We start from the raw sequence: 24504 nt of genomic DNA, 5'->3' as shown, positions 1-24504 counted from the left end.
AGCTACTCAGGAGACTGAGACACGAGAATTGCTTGAACCCGGGAAGCAGAGGTTGTGGTGAGCCGAGATTGCACCATTGCACTCCAGCCTGGGCAACAAGAGTAAAACTCCATCCCTAAATAAATATATTAAATAATCTTTAAAAATGGAAAATCTGTCCAAAATATACACAAGAAGAAATCTAAAATCTGAATAGCTCTGAGTCTCTTAAGGAAATTAATTATAGTTTAATATTTGCTCATAAAATGAATTCTAGGCTAGATATCTAAATGAAGAATACTTTCAGCATTAAAGGAAAAAATAATTAATTGTACGCAATCTCTTCAAGGTAATGGGAGAAGATGGTATACTATCCAACTAATTTTATGGAATCTGTGGATTATGCTCTTTAGAAAGGAAGATTTCCTCCCTCAAACAAGACCATGAGGAGCCTGGTTAAGTAATTTGCTCTTTTGGGACATTCAGTTTTGTTAACTTTGAATTTTGAAAATTTCAAAATTATATAAAAATTGAAAGAATAATACAGAGAATTCCTGTATATCCTTTACCCAGAGTCCTCAAATGTTAACATTTTATCATATTTACTTTATAATTCTCTATCAACTCTATCTAATCTACTTACCTATCTAGATATATATCTATATATAATACATCTAGACATACTACTATACCTATTACTCTTAGATATACCTATCTAGGAATATTTTATATCTATATAATATATACATATATACACATTATATGTATATATGTCTATAATTTTGGAGGGGAGAAAATGTATACAAATTTATTTAACATGTATACACAGGGAGAATCACAGAGTGATTGCCCCACATATGTAGAATCTTTGTCTGAATTATTTAAGAGTAAGTTGGCCGGGCGCGGTGGCTCAAGCCTGTAATCCCAGCACTTTGGGAGGCCGAGACGGGCGGATCACGAGGTCAGGAGATCGAGACCATCCTGGCTAACACGGTGAAACCCCATCTCTAATAAAAAATACAAAAAAAAAACTAGCCGGGCGAGGTGGCGGGTGCCTGTAGTCCCAGCTACTCGGGAGGCTGAGGCAGGAGAATGGCGTGAACCCGGGAGGCGGAGCTTGCAGTGAGCCGAGATCTGGCCATTGCACTCCAGCCTGGGTGACACAGCAAGACTCCGACTCAAAAAAAAAAAAGAGTAAGTTGCAGACACTATGCCCCTTTGACATTTAAGTAGAGTAAGATGGGAGAGCATTTTGAGCAGAGGAGTGACATGGTCTGACTTATATGATCTAGGGGCTGTGGTGAGAACTGAGTGATGTAGGGAAAGCAGGGAAGCAGGGAGGCTATTAGCCTGAGCAACTGGAAGGACAAAATTACCGTTTTCTAAGATGAGGAAGACTAAAGGAGGGCATGTTTGGGGAAGAAATTTGCTTCTGGATATACTAAGTTTAATATGCCTAATCAGTCATGGTACCAAAGCCAGTTTATAAGGCTTCTTATGTTTTCAGGGCCAGAGTTTTCTGCTCTTATGATACTGATGATTCTCGAAGATTGCACCATCCACCTTTGAGGTTGCTGACTCCCACTTGATTGCTGGCCTGCCACTCATCCTGTGCTGTTTTCTTGGAGCCTGACCTCCTCAGTGATTGCTGCTGGAGAGGCTGAATGGTGCAACCTGGAAGTGCAGAGTAGTTGATGCTCTGTGGTGGAAACCAACCAGATGGAGAGAGGAGTCTGCAGAGAAGTCTTCTCTTTCTTCCTCACCCCAGGTAAGATGCAGTACTTTAGTTCACATGGCTTGTGCCTTGAAAATGATCAGTGAGACTTAAGCAAACAGCTGTGCCTTTAGAAGCTACAGACAGCTCAGTAACACCTACTCATATTTGCTTTCTCTCCTCTGCTTCACTTCCCACTTACCTTCAGTCATGCTTTTCTTGAATTGCATCACCCTAATATTGTCTTAGTAATAAGGTTTTGTCCTAGGCCCTATTTTCTCAGGAATCCAGACTAAGGCAGGTATCATAGTGGAGATGTTTATTAGGCAAAGGGATACGTGAGTCTGAAGTTCAGAGAAGAGGTCTGTAGGCTGGGGATATAGATTTTGGATTTGTAGATAATATTTAACAACATAAGACTATGAGATCAACTAGGAAGTAGATATAGGTAGAAAAGAAAAGAGAGCTGAACACTGAGCCCTCAGGCTCTCCAGTATGTAAAAAGAAGTCCAGAGAGATGAGGAAATACCAGCATTGAGACAGAAGAAACAGCTCATGAGGTAGAGGGAAATCAAGAGTGTTGTTCTGGAAGCCAAACTAAAATATGTCAATTATACAAAATACTATTGATTGGTAAGCAATTTAAGTCTGAGAAATGAAAATTGGAATCATCAACACTGAGGTTATCAAACTTGGCTAGAACTCTATGTTGAGAAAAAATCGCATAATATATAGTAATGTCACACCTCTCATTCCTGATATAATTTGTATCTTCTTTTTCTCCTGATCAGTTTGGCTAGAAGTTTATCAATTTTACTATTATTTTTACAAGATACTTTTGATTTAAACAGAGTATAGAAATTCATTTTTTGCTCTTGTTTTTCTGTTTCCTATTTTATTGATTTCAAATCTAATCTTTATTTCTTTTCCTCTCTTTATGTTGGGTTTACTTTATTCTTATTCTATCTTATTAAGTTGGAAGCTGAGGTAATTGAGAACTTTTTTCTACTATAATTGCTTTATTGCTATGAATTTCCCTCTAAGTAATACTTTGGCTGTATCTCATAGATGATGATGAAGTTAATGATGATGATAATGAGTTATATATATATATTTTTAAAGAACTGTTTTAGGTTCACAGTAAAATGGAGCAGAAGGTACAGAGATTTCCCATATACGCCCTACCCCCACACATGCATAGCCTCCCCCATTGTCAACATCCCCCACCAGAGTGGTATATTTGTTACAACTGATGAACCTACATTAACACTACATTATCGCCCCAAATCCATAATTTACATTAGGGTTCACTTTTGGTGTTGTACACTACAAGGGTTTGGACAAATTTATAATGACATATATCTGTCATTATAATATATACAGTAGTTTTACTGTCCTAAAAATTCTCCACGCTTTGTTTATTCATTTGTATTCATCCTCTCTCCCCTCTACCAACCCCTGCAACCGCTGATCTTTTAGATGTCTCCAGAGTTTTGATTTTCCAGAATGTTATATAATTGGAATCATACAGCATGTAGCCCTTTCATACTGGCTTTTTTCACTTAATAATATGCATTTACGTTTCCTCTGTTTTTTCATGGCTTGATAGCCCATTTATTTTTAGCACTGAATAATATCCCATTGTCTAGCTATTCCATAGTTTATTTATCCATTCACCTACCAAAGTACATTTTGACTGCTTCCAAGTTTTGATAATTGTGAATAAAACTGCTGTAACATCCATGTGTAGGTTTTTGTGTAAACATGGTTTTCAACTCCTTTGGCTAAATACCAAGGATCACAGTTGCTTGATTGTATGCTAAGAGTTTATTGGGAGTTATTTTTTTAACCATGAATGGCTGCTGGATTTTGTAAAATGTGTTTTCTGCATCTGTTGATAGGAACATGTGATTTATCTTCTTTAGCCTGACAGAGTGCATTACATTAATCTGTTTTTGAATACTGAACCTGTTTTGCATACCGGGGATAAATCCCAGTTCGTTGTATATAATTCTTTTTATACATTGTTGAAGATTTTTTTGCTGCTATGTTCATGAGAGATTATTGGTTTGTAGTTTTCTTGTAATGTCTTTGGTTTTGCTATTAGGGTGATGCTGGCCTCATGGAATGAGTTAGGAAGTATTCCCTCTTCTTCTATCTATGATAGAGAATTGTTATAATTTCTTTCCTAAATGTTTGACAGAATTTTCCAGTGAACTCATGTGGGCCTAATGCTTTCTGTTTTGGAAGGTTATTAGGTATTGATTCAATATCTTTAGTAGATATAGGCCTGTTCAAGTTGTTTATTTCTTCTTGTGTGAGTTTTGGCAGATTGTGTCTTTCAAAGAATTGGTCCATTTCAGTTAGGTTATCAAATGTTGGGGCACAGAATTCTTCATAGTATTCCTTTATTATCCTTTTAATGTCTGTGAGATCTGTAGTGATGACCCCTCTTTTATTTCTGACAGTAGTAATTTATGCCCTCTCTTTTTTCCCTAGCTAGCCTGGCTAGAGAGGCTTATTGATTTTATTGACCTTTTCAAGAAAACTTTCAGTTTCGTTGACTTTCTCTGTTGATTTATTGCTTTCAATTTCATTGATTTCTGCTCTAATTTTTATTATTTCTTTTCTTCTGCTTACTTGGGATTTAAATTGCTCTAGTTTCCTAAGGCAGAAGCTTAGATGATCGATTTTAGATCTTTCTCCTTTTCTAATATTCACTCAATGTTATAAATTCCCCTCTAAGCCCTGGTTTTACTGCATCCCACACATTTTGATAAGTTCTATGTTCATTTTTATTTAGTTCAAAATATATTTTGAGATTTCTTCTTTGACTCATGTGTGATTTAGAAGTGTGCTGTTTAATCTCTAAGTATTTTGAGATTTTTCTAGCTATATTTATTATTGATTTCTAGTTTAATTCCATTGTGGTTTGAGAGCAGACATTGTTTGATTTCTACTCTTGTAAACTTGTTAACATGTGTTTTGTGGTGCAGAATGTGGTCTATCTTGGTGAATATTCTATGTGAACTTGAGAAGAATGTGTATTCTGCCATGTTGGATGAAATGGTATATAGATGTTCATTATATCCAGTTGTTGGTGTTGTTGAGTTCAACTATGTCCTTACCTGCTGGATCTGTTCATGTCTGATATAGGGGTATTGAAGTCTCCAAGTATCATGGTGGATTCATCTATTTCTCCTTGCAGTGTCATCAGTTTTTGCTTCATGTATTTTGACAATGTTGTCAGGCACATACATGTTAAGAATTGTTATGCCTTCTAGGAGAATTAATCCCTCTATCATTTTGTAATACTCCTGCTTGTCCCTGATGCCTTTCCTTGTTTTGAAGTCTGCATTGTCTGAAATTGATATAGATGCTTCCACTTTCTTTTGATTAACATTAGTATGGTATATCTCTCTCCATCCATTTACTTTTAATCTATTTTTGTTTTTATATTTAAGGTGGGTTGCATTACTTGTAGATAATATATACTTGGGTATTGTTCTTTGATCAACTCTGACAATCTCTTCCAATTGATGCAGTTAGACCATTGATATTTCAAAGTGATTCTTCACATACCTGAATTACCATCATATTGGTTACTGTTTTCTATTTGTTGCCCTTATTTTCTGTTACTATTTTTGTCTTCTACTCTTTCTATGCCCCTTGTGGTTTTTCTTTTTTTTAAAGATGTGGTCTCACTATGTTGCCTGGCTGGTCTCAAACTCCTTTGTTTAAGTGATCCTCCTGCCTCAGTCGCCCAAGTAGCTGGGCCTATAGCCATGGGCCACTGCACCTGGTTCATGGGTCTTGTGATTTTAATTGAGCATTTTATATGATCTGCCCGCCTTGGCCTCCCAAAGTGCTGGGATTACAGGCATGAGCCACTGTGCCTGGCCAGGTGTTGGGTATTTAAAAAATACACACACTCACATGTTCGTGCTCGTGTCTGCTACAGGGACATTGTATTCTTGAGCTTTCTTCTGGGATGTGTTTATCTTCTCAGGTCTTGCTTTTAAGTTTTTACACAGTGTTTAGGGTTTTTCTCCACAAAGTAGGCAAGATGCTTCCCTAGTACTCTAACTCGGAGTTTTTTCAAACCTCAGCACTACTGCCATTTGGGGCTAATTCATTGTTATAAATTGTAGGATACTTAATAGCATTTCTGATCTCTACCCACTAAATGCCAGTAGTGTCCATCTCCTCTGGTTGTGACAACCAAAAATGTCTCCTGGGGGACAGAATTGCCCTTGAGAATTACTGCCCTGATGCTCTATGAATTATGAGGTTTTCTACTCTGGCTGATACCATTCCTGTCTCTTTGTGAGTTCTGGTGATTTTTCCCTCCAATCCTTTTGGATAGTTCTTTCCCCAAACTCAGGTAGTCTCCTAACATATATATGCTCATAAGTACTCAACTGAATACTTGAGAGGGACTCTGCAGATCTCCACTGTTGTCTTTCTGTGCACTTATCTCCTCTCTGGTACTCTGTCCTGCAAAAGCTAGCCACCTTGCCCTCCCAGGACTTCTTGCTCCATCTTCTCAAGAAAACTGCCAGTCTCTGCCTGAGCCCCATTCCTTGTGCTGTGGCCTGGAAACTCTCCCCAAGCAAGGAAATGGGCAATCCAAGTTTGCCTCATTTGTTTTTTGTCTCTCGTGAATCCCATCTTCCCATTCTTTGCCTCTGTCTGCTACATTGATGTGAGCTCACATCAATTTATTTGATATTTAATAAAATATCAGAATAAATAATTGATATTTTATTTATTCAGGCAGGTTAGATCTGATCCCTGTACTCTATCTTGGCCTGAAGGTTTTTGTGTGATAAAAACAGCGTATTTTTATGTTAATTAGAAAAGTTCAGAAGACAGGAAACATTGATAATGTAGGAAAGGTGAGGATTATTGGAGTATGTCTTTCCATAGGTGTGAGAAGACAGCTTGGATCCAGTGGAGAGGTTAGCCTTAGGCAGAAGCAGACAGTTGATCTAAAGTTCAGAGGAAAGAAGGAAGCCGTATATAGACATATAGACACAGGTTTCTAAATATGTATTTGTTTTCTAAATATGTATTTGTTGTAAATAATGGTGTGATATAGATGGGGAGAGGTATATAGATAGAACATTTATATAGGTGTATAAAGAACAAAAAAATGTTACCGGGATGTTATTAGGATTATGGATTCCGGTGACTTTTTGGGTGATTTTTACTTCTAAACTTCTTCTATTACCTTTGTAATATGTAAAGAAACATTTTAAGAATTTAGATAAACTAGATGGAGACTTAGTTTTGTTCAGCTGTTCTCAGCACCTTGTCACATTACTCGTTTGCTCAAAACCTCTAATGATCTCTCATTACATTCAAAGAAAGTTATAGTTCCAACAATGGCTAACCAGGTCCTCCATGATCCAGCTTCTCCCTGCCACAATCACCATTTATCTTTGGCCTCAGCTAGTTTCCCCCATGTTCATTCTGCTCTAGCCGTACTGGCCTCTTTGCTTTCTTGAACAAATGAGGCATTGCTCCTACATCAAGTTGCTTTGCAGTTGCTGTCTGCATGCCTGGAACATTCTCCAGTCTCATGGCTTGCTTCCTTATACTATCTTTTCTCCAATGTCACATTCTCAGTGAAAACCTTTCCCGGCCAACCTATCTAAATTGCACTCTTTCCTTCTTGACATTTTGTATCACTTTCCTATCTTCTCCCTAACCACTTGTCATCATATGACATACAATATGCGTTTTTAAGAAACTGTTTCTCATTTACTTTGGGTTTTCCACTGCCATGTATAGTTTTTCACACACACAAGCAACAGACGTAAATCTCAGAACAGTGCCTGACCCAGAGTGGGCATATGTTGAATAAAAGCTTGCAAAATGTTTTGCTCAATTTTGAAAGACATCTCTGAAAACTCCATCTTGGGAGATGGGATTAATCAGAGGTGCCAGATGACATAGAGCACTGCTACATTTCCGGCCATAGAAAAGAGCCCACAGGGTGAGGCTGCTCAGGTCTGTGTGTATTCATTCAGGTGAGTCCACAGACCTGAGAATGAAACAAAGAGCCAGAGAACCAGGGAGTTGGGATGGAGGTCATTGGAAGGGCTCCAAGGGTTGCATACAGGGGATGTCTGAGGGGAATCCCCCAAGAACAATGGTAGGAGATGGGTCCAACTCTCAGCAGTGTAACCCTTAAAGTCCCAGGTGAATGAGTCTAGACGAAGAGTAAGAAGAGACCTGCCAAAGAGGCAACTGTGTAAAAAGCTGTTCATCCACATTTCCAACATCAGTGTTCAGTTACCATTGGAATGTAAAGTATATGTGTGTGGTGTGTGTTACAGGGAGAGTCGAGTAACAAATGGCAAAAGTTGACAGAGGTCAAATCATGGAAGGCCATGCTAATTTTATTAACTTATATAGTGCATAAAGTCTAGAATTTAAAATTACAAAGGTTTTCTACAAATCAATAAGAAAATACAAATAACCTATATTAATCAGAACAGAAACCCAATTCAATTATCTTAAACAAGAAAGGGACTTTATTGGCTCACAAAACTTTAAAGTCCGGAGGTAGGGCAGGCTTTAGGCACAGCTGGATCTAGGGCCTCCAGAAAAATGACATCAGAACTTAGTTCTCTTTCCATTTCTGCTAGCATCCAAGTTTCTCCTCAGACAGACTCTCTCCACATGGCACAAATTCAGGTTTACATGGTCCTTGATTCCTGGGATCTCCATAAAGCCTTCTTTCCAATAGTCCCAGCAGAAGTTCTGTTGAGGGCTCTCCTTAGCCTGGCTTAAGTTATATACCCATTCTTTAATCACTGTGGCTAGGAAGCTGTGGGACTCAGGAGGCCAGGCCTGGTCATGTACTCACCTAAGCCACAGGGAATGGATTCCCCACAAATAAATAAGGGTTGTATTACCAGAAGGTGGGGAAGGAGATGCTGAACAAACAAAAACAAGATACCCACACATAACCCAGTAGAAAGCAGGTAAAGGATACAAACAATCCACAGTATACTATAAATGGCCAATAAACATGAAAATAACCCCAATCTCACCATTTTTTTTTATAGTCAGGGAAATGCAAAATAAGAATAGATTCTTTTTCGCCCAACAAACTATCAAGTGTAGGTATGGTTATATGGGAAAATGAACATTTTCCATACAGTTGGTGAAAATACAGTTATGAAGGCCTTTGGGAAGACTAAAGGTGGACAGAGAACAAACCCTTTGACCCAACAATCCACCTTACTGGACTCCAGACTAAAGAAATACTCACACACATGCACAAAGACATCTCGATAGGATGTTTACTTTGGCAATGTAATAGCGACAGGAAAAAAAATTAAGGGAATAGTTAAATAATGGCATTTTCATACTATTTAATAATATTCAACCATTAAAGAAATTTAAAGACCTGTTATCTTTGAGACCAAAGCTACAGAATATGAGATCCTATTTATGTAAAAAGTGTTTTTATGTGTATGTATATTTGCATGGAAAGGTGACTAGAGGATGTATGTTAAACTGTGGTGAAATGTGATTGGTAGCATTGGAGAAAAGGGTCTCTCTATTCAAAGAACTGCGTTATTATTTTTTATACAATGAGAAGGTAGTCATTAGACTTTCATAATTAAAAAAAGAAAAATGGGCAAAAGCAATTCATAATAGGAAATGCAAATGGCCAACAAACATGAAAAGATGTTCCTCCTCATTAACATTCAGAGAAAAGAAAGAAATTCTGCCTATTAGATTGGCAAACATTTTTAAGGATTCAGGGTTGGCAGACTGTAGGCAAACAGGCATTCTTACTAATGATGGAGTTGTAAATTGGTAAAATCTTTTTGGTACTAGTTCTCAAAACTGAAAATGTGAAATCTGATCCAATAAATTTCTAGTTATTCATCCTACAGAAATACCCACACAATTAGCAAAATACATCTACAGGAATGTTACCTATGCCTTTATCTATAGTGAACCTAATTATCAATCCATAGGGGATTAAATAAATTACAAAATATTCATGCAATGGAATAGTATATAGTTATGAAAAAAGAACATCTTTAATGTGGGCAGAGAGGAGGCAAGTCTCAGTGTAGTGTGTGTGAAATGGGGTTATGTCCTACTTTATATGGTAGCTGAGGATTAAGAGTTAATCCATGATAAAGCACTTCAAATAGTGCCTGTCACAGCAACCACAGTTGTCAGCTATTAACACACTGTTGATTAAATAAGTATATGCCTAAATCTGGAAGAACAACAAACCAAATTATCAAGACTTCTGGGTAACACTGTGAAAGGAAATACCCTTTTTCATTTTACATTTCTGCACTGTACAAAATTCAAACCAGCAATGTATAATAGCTTTCACATTTGTTAACCATAAACACAAATTTATCAAGGTTTAATAGCCACCACCCATGGCATGGTGAATATGTCCCTGGAGTCTACAGAACCAGATGTGAGTTTTATCTCTAGGCCACATGCAAGTCACATGATCTCTGAATCTTGCTTTCCTAGTCTACAAATGTGAGATAGGTACAGTGTCTTAAGCCAATGCCTAGCATGCAGATTATTTCAGTACATGTAACCCTCCCTTCAATTTACATGAATATGAGACATACTGCTAAAGATCAACAAGTACCAACTGGGTATGACTACAGAGAGCTTAACCTCCAAGAAAGCCAGAAGAAAAAACCAGCAAATGCTCAGTGGCTACTGGGCAGGTATCAGCAGTCTGCATGACCTAAAATGACTGCTCATTTGCTAACCAAACAGATGTTCTGGCGATGCCACTGCTTGGCAACTGCCATATCACCACTTCATCAGAAGCTAGGCACTCCCCCAAATTTCTAAGATTATCTGTGTGGGTAATAAATGAATGTGTGGATGGAATTTTAAAAATCACTACAGAGTATTCAAAATCAATTTGTCTAGTGGGGACTAAGCCTAACTAGAGAAAGAAAGTACACATCTCATCATTTCCTCTTCTTGTGTGCTACCATCCAGTTTGTTTTGGTCCAGTCCCTTTTCCCCACAGAGCTTCGCCTTAGCCTCAGAATCCTTTCTGAACAATGCAGATATTAGAGCTGCCAAGACAAAGACAGTATTTGCCAACCCTAATACTACTTTTTCTACACTCACATTACCAAATATCTTTGGCATTTATGACAAATCTACCACAGGGAAGCTTCCTTGTATATAGGAACCATATACGATATTAAAAAGCATGACATAATAGCCATTGAGAGGTTGCTCCCTTCTTACCTACTCTGATACAAGAATTCTGTCATCCCAGCTGTCTTCCAAATATGCCACCTCAAAACCTACTTGGAAAGAAGCCAGTTATAAATAAATAAATCACATCATTTATCTTAAAGCAGAGGAGTTTATAGCTTTATTGGACATTGACTTGTTTTCCCTCAGCCACAGAGAAAAAGACCCAAACAAAAGTCCCTACATTTTCTTGTATAACTTAAAATACATTATATCATTACTACATATTTATACTTCAATAAATCTTAATCTATAAAGCACATTTTTTATAATTGTTATCAGAAAACCTATAAACAAGCTCCATTCTGCCTCACTTCTCCACCAGCTGGCCTTGCATTTATTACTATGCTTTTTAATAGGCTCACGCAAAATGTCACCTTCCATTTTTAAACTTGTTCCAAGCACCAGATATAACCAAAATCTCTGAACTAGGAAATATTTGTATTCACATGGGTCATTTTCCACACAATGATGCCCATTATAAAAAAGCCTCCTCTCATATTCTATATTTTAACTTCCAGAGTTTTCCACTCAACAGTAGAACCACAGTACTTGGAATTCTCAGCCAAGGAGTATATAATCCTACTACTACAATGTATTACTTTAATACATTTTTAAAAATGTGTTAAGACTGAAAATTAAAAAAAAAAATTCAATTCTGATAGGATAGTTAATAAACTAGTTGTTAATAGTCTAGTTGTTTACTTTTTAAATAGAACAGTCCATTCAACTTAATATGTAGGTACAACCTCAATGCTATTAAGAGATTGATTAGTTCTTTAAAAAGATTCACAAACTTCCAAATTGTGGTAAGAGTATCGTGGACTCACCTCTGAAGAACACTGGAGAGCGAGCTAGCTCTTTGAGCCAAGTCCTCCTCCCCCTCCAAATACAACACCCTGGTAAAAGAACTATAGTTCTGGGAACCTCACAGGTGACCTCCCCTGAGGAATGCTCAGACAAGGGGAAGAGGCTAACTCACATAAAACAGCAAACCCCTATGATTTACAGTGGAAGAATTCCTACCTACTTATGGTAGGATTACAGTACCTAGCACAGTGCCTTGTCGGTAGAAAATGTTTAATAAACGCATGGCTGCTTTTTTAGCCTGATGTTCAACCCTTTTGTACCAAAGGAATAAAAAATAGGTAACCTGATACTTGTCCTCCTGTCAGGGAATTTTCTATCCTTAGCAAAGATGAAGGCAAAATAATGATGAATTTGATCATCTTTTTCTAAAAGCCATGACAGACCATTACCCTTATGTTTACATTTGCCCTTCAACACTGCCATCCACTACAAATATTTCCCTAGTGTTATAATTTCTACCTTCATTATTTTACAAGTGTTTGTTTAGACTGTATGCTTTTTAATAATATATGGGAAAACATTATTTTCATTAGTAAGATGACTCCAAATTATAGAGAGGATGAGTAGCTTTTGAATTTTCCTGCAGGCAGAATATAAATTCTTGATACACTTCAATTCTGAGATCAAATTATTTGTATATCTTCCCCAATCAAGGTGTTCCATTCACTTTTTGATGTTTTATCACCATCACTTCTTATCTGAGATCTTATGGCTCATTTTGAGGCTCTTAGCCATCCATTATCCTCTATTTTCTCAAATGCATATTCAAATTAGGTAAAAGGAAACAAGCGTAAATTTTTAAAAGATCGTTTAAAATGGTTTTCAGACTTTGTAATTCCTGTTGCCTTTTAATATATAAGGGAATGTATCCTTATAAAGAACATTTCAATGATCAATGCAGAAATAACATATTTGTCTTTAAAAAAAAAAAAAGGAAACTTTCAAGAAAGGGACAATGAATCAGGTAGTTCATTATTTGGAGAATAGAGACATAAACATCACATGGAAAATTTAGGCATTCAGACCTGAATTAAGTTTAAAATTTCAGTTTCTAGGCAGGTACGACACCATTTCTTCAAGATAAAATCATAATGGTGAGTGAAGATTTTTACATTTCCCAGTGGATTTTCTGACAGTCAATAGGGAAAAAAACTATTCTGCATCATTTCATATTTTAAATTTTGTCTTCATTTCTGAAGAAAAAGACCTGAGTGCTGATTTTTTTTTTCAATTTCTTAAACTTTCACAACATTCAGAAGTTTTTCTGCATTGTGTCTTCTCTGATGTCTAAAAAGATTTGAGCTTTGACTATACGATTTCCCACACTGAACGCATTCATAAGGTTTCTCCCCAGTATGGATTCTCTGATGATTAATAAGCCCCGAATTCTGGCTAAAGGCTTTCCCACATTCAAGACATTTGTAAGGTTTTTCTCCAGTGTGGACTCTCTGGTGTTGCACAAGAATGGAACTTCGGCTGAATGCTTTCCCACACTCAACACATCCATAAGGTTTCTCCCCACTGTGAATTCTTTGATGAAGAATAAGGGCTGAGCCCTGACTGAAGTGTTTTCCACATTCATCGCATATATGTTGTTTCTTTCGAGAGGGATTTCTCTTTCTTTCAAATCTGCCCTTGGGGAAACAGGTTTCTCCATATTTAAAAATCTGAGGAACACTCATATTGAGAGTACCAGGAACTTCATGGGATTCTACTGCTGAAGGAAGCTCCTGCTTTGGAGCTAGTGCTCCATTTTCAGTCCTACCATCATCATCTGAAAAAAACAGAAAATGTAAATATCATTCATTATCTATTAAGGGGAAAAGAAACTGAAAAAAAAATTTTTTAATGAATTAAATAGCTTGCACACATCTATAAACCACTCTGAAACGGTGTTAAGGCCTGTTCTCAAAAAAGAAAAAATGAAATTACTCTGAAAGAACAGTATAACATCATGATATAAGAGATCTCTGAATAAAACATAGGCAAGTGGTTTATAAACGGTAGTCAGAAAACAAAGGGCAGAAAGAGGGCAGATTCTAAGATGGTTAGGGAGATAGTCAAAGTTATGTGGCTAGGTATGGATGAAACGTTGTAAGAATAAAAATAAAATAAAATTGGCCACTAGGAAATCATTATAATGTTCTTTTGCTTTGAGAAAGGGAGACATCAAAATACAAAGACATAAATTTTAAAAACCTATCAGAAAGTGGCTATTTCTGAAATGAACAAGACAAGTCAGGTCACAGCCAATGTTAGGCTAAAAGCAGAACACAGGAGTCTTGACAAGAAGGGGCTGAAGATAAGCTGGGGGCATCCTGTGTTAACCAAACACATGACATAAAAATTCAGTATGCCCCTAATAAATGAAAGTTTTCCAATAAAAGAAGCTTGCCCCATGTGATATTTGTCATGGTACTTAGAAAAATGGTTATTTCTAAGCCAGTGAAACGTGTCCAATGAAAGAAAAGCCTGAATTACCAACAGGTAGTAGCATCACTCACATGCAGGCAGAGATAACGGCAAGTGTCATTTAAGACTCTTCTGAAACTTCATGCCTTAAGGAGTAAAGATACAGTTAATCTAGGGTTAGCAACTGCCTTCAGTGAAGAGGGAAATAGTAAATAATTAACAAAAAGATAAAGTCAGGAGATAAGGCTAAGAGAGAGAGACTGAAAGGTTAGAGGACAGTGAGGTTTGGAGACTTGAAAAACAGAGGAGTGAGTTTGAAGATTAAGTGGAGACAAACGGCACACAGGAAACAGAAATTCCCAAGTGTGGAAGAGACTAGACAGCTGAAATAAGGCTATTTAAACATAGGTGAAAAGTCACTCTAAAATTCAGATGATGAGAAGTTGAAAATATCAACCCCATATATCAAGAATGATGCTTCTCAAACTTTACTGCACAGAAGAATGTCCCATGAAACATGTAAAACTGCAGATTTTCAGCAGACTTCAGCCCCACCCCAAAACTTCTGATTGGCTGGCACTGTCCCCTCAGATGTGAAGAAAACCTGCTCAGACCTCATTCAGTGACATATATATAAGCACCATCTCCAACTACCTCAAGGAATGGTTACTAAAGCAGAGTCAAACAAAATTTCATTTTAGTTCACATAAACATGAGAAAGCAATCTAGCAGTTTTAGGAATATACTGGGCCATATCAAAGGATACACATAAGTATATGGTGTTAATGACCAATATATTGGGAAAGACCAGTCTCGTGAATTAATACAACTTTGAGCTTTTAGAAAAGCTTTTTCTGCATTTAAAGCATGTTATAGCTAAGAAGGCTTTTTTGCGTAAATACTTAGAAAAAGGAAAAAAATCACTCCGAATATAATTTCTACAAAAGAAGCTTCTTAGAAGAAAATGACTCTAGGTAGATGCTGAAGAAAATCAGAAATAAATATTTGGAAAGACTTCAGTGATATACAACAGAGAGATGAGAAAAGGTTTTCAGGTAAGCTTACTGTACCAATGGAATTAGGCAGGAGATTGAAAGTAAAAGGATGGAAAATGGATGACAAGTAATACTGAATGTAAAATAGAGGGACTTGGTCCACAGGTGGGTGCTGGCTCAAAGTAAGGCAAATGCTAGCCTGACATGGGCAACTCTTTTTAGGAAGGAAACTCAAAGGGAAGAAAAGGCTGAAGATGTTAATGTGTAGGAATAAAAGATCTGAGGCCAGCAAAATCAACTTAATCAGAAAAAAACTGAGATCTTAGATTAAGAGTGATATGATCCCCCCAACCAGTGAGAACAAGCAAAGTTCGGAACAAACGGCCTACGCTCTCTTTCACCCTCTAGTCCACACAGAGTTCTGGTCCTCACCACAGTGCCTTAGGGAATGGAGCTCCCAGGATGCCCACTTGAGCTGGTTCTCCACAGCATCAAGCTCAGAACTTGGTAATCCCTGAGCTTCTTCTTGAGATACCATGTCTTCTACTAGTACTTCCCGTTTTCGTCGGCGGAGAGAAACCTGGAAACAGAAAGATGTGATTCAGAGAAGGAACTGTAATGAGAATCAGAACTAAAAACATGTAAGAGAAACCCCATAAAACAAATATTGCAGAAGCCTAGATGGCAAAGAAGCACAGATACCAGGGAGTGGTAGGGGCATGGGGGAAAAGGTATAAACCTAATTCTAATTTAGTTGAGTGGAATTAATTCAGCAGCTTTGCCTACTACTATGCCAGTGCTTCTGACCCAGGAAATGACACAAGCAGGCTCACCGGTTGTCCAGGGTCATCAAGTTCACTCTCCAAATCCTCCAGCACTGTCACTGCCTCCTCTCCATTCTCTGGATGATGATCTCGAACCCAAGTCTGTAGCTCTTTGGGTAGGATGGCAACAAACTGCTCCAGCACTACCAGCTCCAAGATTTGCTCTTTTGTGTGCGTCTCTGGCCTGAGCCACAGACGGCAAAGTTCTCGGAGCTGGCTCACAGCCTCACGGGGCCCAGGTGAATCCTGGTATCCAAACTGCCTGAATCGCTGTCGGAAAATCTCTGGGTCTGGGAGATGGTTCCAGGGGATACTTGATCCCTCTTCGCCATCAGGATCCTCCTCCAACTTCACTCTCAGAATTTTTTCCTCTTCATCTGGAGTTGGGATGATAAGTATTGAATCTTCTTCCACTGACTGTGCAGACATTCTGATTTATAATATTTCAAGAAAATACAACTGAGGCAGAATATAAGCCTCAGGGCAATACCCCGTTTTCTTCACAGGCACTCCTGAGGCACAAGAAATAAAAGATATATAAATAAGCAAAAATATCCTAAGAATTTGGACTTACACTGGTAAAAGTAAAAGATACTTGTTCTTTGATGGAGTTAAAAATTCCAGTCAATAACCTACACTAGGAATTGGCAAACTACAGCTTCGCGGCCAAATCTAGCCTGTCACCCATTGCTGTACAACTCTTGCACCAATAATTTTCACATTTTTAAATGGCTGTGGTCTTCACCACAGTGCCTTAGGGAATGGAGCTCTCTAAAATCAAATGAATACCTAAGGATATTTAGGGAATGGAGCTCCCCAAAGTCAAATGAATACCTCATGACAAGTGAAAATGATATGAAATTAACATGAATGTGTCCATAAAAAATTGTACTTACTCATACTTCACGCTACAATAGCAGAGTTGAGTAGTTTCAACAGACTAGATGGCCTAAAAAAACCCAACACAGTCATGCACTACAAAATGATGTTTGGAGGCCGGGCGCGGTGGCTCAAGCCTGTAATCCCAGCACTTTGGGAGGCCGAGACGGGCGGATCACAAGGTCAGGAGATCGAGACCATCCTGGCTAACACGGTGAAACTCCGTCTCTACTAAAAAATACAAAAAACTAGCTGGGCGAGGTGGCGGGCCCCTGTAGTCCCAGCTACATGGGAGGCTGAGGCAGGAGAATGGCGAGAACCCGGGAGGCGGAGCTTGCAGTGAGCTGAGATCCGGCCACAGCACTCCAGCCTGGGCGACAGAGTGAGACTCAGTCTCAAAAAAAAAAAAAAACAAAAAACAAAATGATGTTTGGGTCAATGAAGGACCACATAGATGACAGTGCTCTCATAAGATTATAATGGAGCTGAAAAATTCAAGATTCACCTAGTGACACTGTAGCTGTTGTAAGGTTAATGCATTATTCACATGTTTGTGGTGATGGTGGTGTAAACAAACCTGTTGTGTTGCCAGTTTAACACATACAGTTATGTATGGTACATAAAACTTGATAACAACAATAAACGACTATGTTACTTGTTTATGTATTTACTATACTTTTCATACTATACTATTTTAGAGTGTGCTCCTTCTACTTATTAAAAAAAAAGTTAACTGCAAAATGGCCTCAGGCAGGTCCTTCAGGAGCTATTATAGAAGGCACTGTTATCACAGAGATGACAGCTCCATGCACGTTACTGCTACTGAAAACCTTCCAGTGGGACAAGATAGGGAGGCAGAAGGCAATGATATTGATAATCCAGATCCTGTGTAAGCCTAAGCTAATGCATGTGTTTGTCTTAGTTTTTAACAAAAAAAGTTCCAAAAGGAAAAAAAATAAAAACTGGCTAGGTGCAGTGGTTCACATCTGTAATCCCAGCACTATAGGAGGCTGAGGCAGGAGGATCACAAAAGACCAGGAGTTCAAGGCTCCACTCAGCTATGATCGCACCACTGCATTCCAGCCTGGGCAACAGAGTGAGACCCTGTCTCTAAAAAATAAATTTAAAAATAGCAAAAAGCTGGGCCTGGCGCGGTGGCTCACACCTGTAATCCCAGCACTTTGGGAGGCTGAGGCGGACGGATCACGAGGTCAAGAGATCGAGACTATCCTGGCCAACATAGTGAAACCCTGTTTCAACCAAAACGAAGGTTTGCTTTATTATTATGTGCTTAAAAAAATTTTACCACTTAAAAAATAAGGTATTTAAGAACTCCTTGGACTTAAAATATATGTGGAAAAAATGTTCACTTGCTGAGTAACAGATCACATAATATTGAAAAGATCATATGTGAAAAACAGATCACATAATTTTGAAAAATTATCTTGCACATAATACGTAAATATTCAGTCTTCCACCACACCATACGTACATTTATATTTATAATGATAGGCATTAATCACAGAAAATTCTATTAAGAAAAGGCACTCGCATTAGCACCTTAACTTCTTGCAGTGGTCCAGTGTCTTGTCCTTACACTGGATGACTCACAGTTTCCCCAGTTCTACCTTCAGGGAAACTGTATGCTGTTTCTGGACCTTTATTATTTGCACTATCATGCCCGTGCTGTTGTTTACGACACATACTAGCAATGAGCCATGCAGCCTATGAACAACAACTTAAAAAAACTTATCGTAACCCAAGCAAGATGAAGACTGGAATCAGAAAAGGCCTTATCAGACAAGTAATACATACTGGTTTAATTAAATACCCTGGAGTGTGGTGGCCTTATAAATAAGGTCTAGCCAACATTGATTTGTTCCTATTCCAAGATCCTGCTTATCAACGGTGCAACTATTTCTACATATATTTCTCTTCCTTTCATGCTGTAGAGCATACTGCTTGTGGGAAATGGAGGGAAGGCCAACGGTCCTGACAATGTTTGGTCAGGGCACCTCGTTCCAGGTGATCGCCCACCTTACTGCTGCATAGACCTGCTGTGTACCCCGATCCCGGCCAGTCCTCTAGCCCCTCTTCCCAGCACTCAGGACGGCGGATTTCACATGACCAAAGACCACCCTGTGACAACAGCGTCGGAACCACGGCACTTCCGCCTGCGGCCGGTGGGACTACAAATCCCAACAGCTCCGCGCAAGTCTCGCCCCATACCACCTCCTCCCAACACGACTCCCAGAACCCTCCGCGAGACGCCAGGGCCTCGAAATAGAACAAAACCGGCCGGTGGGGGAGGGGGAAGGTGAGGGTCTCGGAGGACACCGGGGGTTAGAGAGCACTCTGCAGACGCCGAAGACCCAAGCAAGCCTGCCGCCTACCTCTCCCCGCCCCACAACTGCTAGGCGCGGAGAGCGCGGCCTGTTCCCCGCGCCTCCCGGGAAGCTGAGGAAGGTCCCGGGAAGGCTTCCCCGCCGGCTCCTGCTAAGAGGTCCGCAGACCCTAGCCCGGTGTCCCCCTCCCTCCCATAACGTTCCCCGCACACCGGCGCAAACCTCTGGCTCAGGAACCGCAGCAGCTTCGCTGTCCACGGCAGACGCAGAAACGCCGTTCACAAGCCTTTTCCCAGAAGCCCCCGGCACGGGCTGCTTCCGGTCTGCGGGCCTGAGGAGGCGGGGAGAGGTAAAGCCCACGTTGCCATGGAGAAGCTCCCCGGGCGGGGGAGGGGCGGCCCCACGACAATGACCGCATTGAGGCTGCGCTTGGCCTCGCGCCTCGAACAGCCTAGTGTCCTCTGGACCGTTTAAAAGAAAAGTAGAGGACTCTACCATTAAGATAGTCCTTACAGTTTCGCAAGCCCTTTCACGTGCATTATCTTGTGGATCCTCTAAGTAACTCCCTGCAAGAAGGAATAAAAGCGAGTATTTGTGAAAGCTTACTACATTGTGCCAGGCGCTCTCGTCGTGCTTTACATGTCATTTATTTTTTCACAAATAAATGATGTAGGAACTTTCATTATCCCCATTTCACAGCTGAGATAGTTGAGGCACAAATACAGTAAGTAACTTGACAAGAGCTCACAACTCATTTGTGGGTAGCAAGATTTGAAACCAAGACGTGATTCAAATCTTTGGCTCCCACTAGTTATGTCACGGAGCTTTATTCTGACCTATTTGTCAGGAAAACTAGATGAGACAGGTTAAGGGTTTTGGCAACGATGTCACGGTGAATTTGTAGAATGCATGGTCATCTTCAAGCTGGGCATTTTATACCATAAAACAGCTGCTGACGCAATCATTTATTACAAATCAGACCACTTCACTCCCCTATTTAAAGCCCTCCAATTTATGCCATAATAATTTATGACATAAAAACTCCTTATAATGTCTTGTAAGTCCCCCATGGTCTGTTGCCTGCCCGCACCCCCAGACCCTGGCGCCCCCAGTCACCTCAGCTCTTCAGCTCCGTGTGGCCCAAGATCCTCAGCCTCACCGCCAGCCTTTCATGACACATGACCCTTCATGGCACTATTATTAATGGAAGTGATCTCATTTATTTACTTGTTTTTTGTTTTGTTTTGCCTTTAAGTCCCTTAAGGGCAGGGACCTTGACTGTCTTGTTCACCACAGCATCCCAGCCTAGACCCCGGAAGCTGACTGCCTGGTAAATAGAGAACACAATAAATGTTTGTTGAATAAATAAATGAATTGTGGGATGGTTACATCGCTGCCTTTAGTTAGGTCACATGATTGGCATCAGACACCACACAAAGGAGCCCTGTTGTTTAAGGACTGGTCAAAAGTGTAGATCCAACCTAACATAAGCATTTCAAGTTCCTCAGGCTTTGACTTTTTGCCTCATTCGGGAAAATGCCCTCTGCAAAGTGCCGTCAGGCTCTGCTGGGTTCGTGCATGAAGACAGCAAGTGAGCCAGCAGCTGATGGTATACCATTGCTTTTCACTCCGACCAGAGCCTTTCTCACAACCCGTGCTAACACTTCTCTCTTCATTGCAGGAAGCTTCAGAAATCCAGCCTTTTCACTCTGCTACTTGGATACGGCCCCCAAGCAGCTTGGCTGCTCTTCCCAACTTTTCCCTCTTTTCTGATTCATAAAGGCTAGCTGAAGTCATTTTTGTTTTATGAGTTTTTACATCTAATTAGTGTTGGAAAACAAAAATCTCAAACGAAACCTTGGGGAAGTTAAAAATGTTGCAAAGTTTTACAAAACCCTTTTCCTGTGATTATATTCTGTTTGTTTCTGTCACCCAGGATGTAGGGCAATGGTGCAATTTTGGCTTACTGTGGATTCGACCTCCCGGACTCGGTGATCCTCCCACCTCAGCCTCCTGAGTAACTGGGCATTTTATACCATAAAACTGGTGCTGATGCGATTATTTAAAATTACAAATCAAACCACTTCACTTTCCTAATTAAAGGCCTCCATTTTATGTCGTAATAATTTATCTTGAAATGCTTGTGGAAGGCTGGACTTACACTTTTGACAAGTCCTTAAACAATGGGTGTGCTCCACCATGCCCAGCTAATTTGTTTGTTTGTTTGTTTGTTTTTCAGAGATGAGGTCTTCCTATGTTTCCTGGACTGCTCTCCAACTCCTGGGCACAAGTGACCCTCCTGCCTTGGCCTCCTAAATTGCTAGGATTGCAGGTGTGAGCCACCGTACCTGGCCTCCATTCTATTCCTAATTCCTTCTAAAATACTACATGGAAACCACAGTGAGGTTTTCCTCACTAAGTTACTCTTTTGAAGGCAGACGCTAATAACACCTGCTTTGAAACACCATCCTTCTGAGGTCCTCTGGGATTTTTTCTGAATGGTGGCCCTTGTTGCCATCTTAAAGGTCTAGTCAAGATAAATATCATGTTCCTCTGGACAACCTGAATGGAGGGGGCAGCTTCATACCAGGGCCTGACAATCTTGCACATATCCACATAGACCACATAGGCAATGCCTAAACCACAGCTGATCTGAATCTTGGCAGAACACCTTGGTATCCTCCCAGAAGATGAGCGCAATGAGAGACTTGTAAGCAGCTCCTGCAAGGCCATTTCCCACTCAGCTCTCTGTCTTCCAAAGAGACTGTCATGAGGCAGTTTCTCATTGCTTCCCAGGTTCCAGTGAGCCATTCTGCCTTAGCCACTTAGAGTACAGCCACAGGTTATAACAAGGCTTAGCTGCAGCATGGCATTGACCCCTCAGCAACAACGTGTCCACAACGTATGCTGTAGTCATCCAGCCCCTTCTGTTTTGGTGTCATCATTTTGGTATCTGAGACAACAGCTCATGGAGAGCTGGCACTTGCTTTTGCTTTCAATGTCTGTGTAAATAATAATATGTCTAAATTCAAAAAGGGCTCATTTCTTTACCAGCCAAATCTTTCAACCTTGTCTTGATACCAAACATCTGATTCATCAATTAATGGTAAAACAAACAAAACTACCAGACAGATACTACCTGGGTACCAGAAATATAGAGATTAATAAAATGAAGTCATGATTCCTTCTTTGTTTTTCCCTTTAAAAGAGATGGGGTCTCACTCTGTTGCCCAGGCTGGAGTGCAGTGGCGTAATCACAGCTTGCTGCAGCCTCAAACTCCTGGTAGGGATCCTCCCGCCTCAGCCTCCTAAAACGCTGGGATTACAGGTGTGAGCCACCATGTCCAGCTTGATTCCTTCTTTTAACATTACCATCTCTTATTAAGGAAATAAACAGCAACAACAGAAAAAAAACAAGTATTCACAAGGCAGTGTAGAGCGCTACTAGAGAAGAGCAGAATGCCTGTAAGGGCTCCTAAATGAGATGGTGTGCTGAGAGGGAAGGGAGGCACCCTGAAATGGAGGAAGCCAGCAAGAAGTTTTCAGGCTGGGCATGGTGGCCTGCACCTTTGGTCCCAGCTACTCAGGAGACCGAGTTGGGAGGATTGCTTGAACCTGAGGGGTTGAGGATGCAGTGAGCTGTGATCGCATCACTGTACTTAAGCCTTGTGGACAGAGCAAGATCCTGATCAAAAAGAAAAAAAAAAAAAAGTGTTCACATTGGAAGGAAAGCATAGACCTTCAGATTTGGTGTTATCAGATTCCATCCAAGACTGATTTTTTTTCTAGGCTTTGGAGCTCTCAATCCCCTTCAGCTCAAAAGTATCTCCCTCTGGGCGCTTTCAGTACATTGCTTAAAGATTCCATTTTAGCTAGTAAGTATACAGTATGAGGAGTCTTTTGATTGCAAAACCTAACAGGCAAGCATTGTTAGCTTCCTACACAAAGTGCTTCCCCTTACTTCTAATACACTCCTGATTTTTTGGATGGAGAGCTGGGAGTGTGCCCAGCTGTAAAAATAAATTGTAATTGAGCTAAGCTATCCATGACCATTCTGCTTCCCTGTGCCAGATACTGCTTTGCCTTGCTGGCAGCGAGGAATGAGTATGTGATTCATTTCTGGTCCATGAGATATAAGGGGAAATAGTTTGTATCTTTGAAGAAATTTATCTAATTCATTTAAGTTGTCAGATTTATTGGCATAAAGTTCACAATTATTTCCTTAATAACTTTTAATGTCTAATAATACTAAATAGTTCCTTAATATCTTTTTAATGTTTGTAGAGATGTCCCCTCTTTCATTCCTGACATTGCTAATTTCTGGTTTCTTTTTTCTTAATCAAGACTTCAAGTTTTGCACGAGGCTTATCAATTTTATTAATTTTTCAAAGAATCAACTTTTGGCTTTGTTTATTTCATTATTCTCTATGGAGTTCTTCTCTTTTAATAAAATTAACTGACAGCAAAATATGGCACTTTTGGCGGGGGGCAGATATTTCTGAGTTTTAGATTTGTGAAACGACCACCAAAATCATGATACAGAATAGTTCCATCATTCTGTAAAACTCCATCAAGTTGTACTCACGCCTTTGCCACATCCCTAATTCATGGCAACCATAGATTTGTCATCTGTCACAATAGTATTGACTTGTCCAGAATGTAATAAAAATGGAATCATAAGGTATGTAATCCCTTAAGGCTGGTTTCTTTCATTCATCATAATGCCTTTGAGATTCATCTATGTTGCCATACGTATCAATAGTTGATTCCAGTGTATTTTTCACTTTAAAAATTTCTATTCGTTTCCTCTTTATATCTTCCATTTCTTTCCTGATATATATCCTTCCATTCATTCACCCTTACTTTCAAAGCATGGTTATAAAACTTGCCTTAAAGTTTTTTCTGTGAATCCTAACGTCTGTATCATCTAAGTGTTGGCATCACTTGATTTTTTTTTCTCTTGCAACTTGAGATATTCCTGGTTCTTTCTGTGCCTAGTAATTTTGCATTGTATCCTGCACATTTTCAATATTATGCTGTCAGATCCTGGGTATTATTTAAGTCATAAGGAGAATGTTGATGTTTTTGTTTAACAGGCAAATGCCCTAATTAGGGTCAGATTGCGAGTTCTGATCTGCATTGTGTGGGCTGCAGTTTCAGTGTCAGTTCAGGTTTCAAACATTTCCAGTTCAATTTGGGTCTTT

The 24504-nt window shown here is 39.5% G+C and overlaps 1 protein-coding gene and 1 long non-coding RNA gene across 3 annotated transcripts; one reads left to right on the top strand and one right to left on the bottom strand.

Moving 5' to 3' along the window:
- The first annotated feature begins 763 nt into the window (after positions 1-763).
- LOC126941066 (uncharacterized) lies at positions 764-24499 on the top strand. The gene is made up of 3 exons (XR_007721078.1): positions 764-1747; positions 18908-19649; positions 21540-24499. It is a non-coding gene; the product is annotated as an uncharacterized LOC126941066 (long non-coding RNA).
- Positions 8080-19614, bottom strand: ZNF24 (zinc finger protein 24). 2 transcript variants are annotated; one of them, XM_050767293.1, is made up of 4 exons: positions 19523-19614; positions 16086-16588; positions 15685-15832; positions 8080-13619 (listed from the first exon to the last, which is right to left on the bottom strand). In XM_050767293.1, the coding sequence occupies exons 2-4, from the start codon at positions 16503-16505 to the stop codon at positions 13081-13083; spliced, it is 1107 nt and encodes a 368-aa protein (XP_050623250.1). In that variant the 5' UTR covers positions 16506-16588; positions 19523-19614; the 3' UTR covers positions 8080-13080. The 2 variants fall into 2 exon arrangements, with proteins under 2 accessions (XP_050623250.1, XP_050623251.1); XM_050767294.1 differs by having other exon boundaries at positions 19513-19598.
- Positions 24500-24504: the final 5 nt, after the last annotated feature.

This window comes from Macaca thibetana, chromosome 18 (genome assembly GCF_024542745.1).
Source record: "Macaca thibetana thibetana isolate TM-01 chromosome 18, ASM2454274v1, whole genome shotgun sequence".
In the NCBI taxonomy this organism is placed as follows: Eukaryota; Metazoa; Chordata; class Mammalia; order Primates; family Cercopithecidae; genus Macaca; species Macaca thibetana.
Note: the sequence above shows the minus strand (reverse complement) of the source record. Positions and strands in the feature narration are given on the sequence as shown.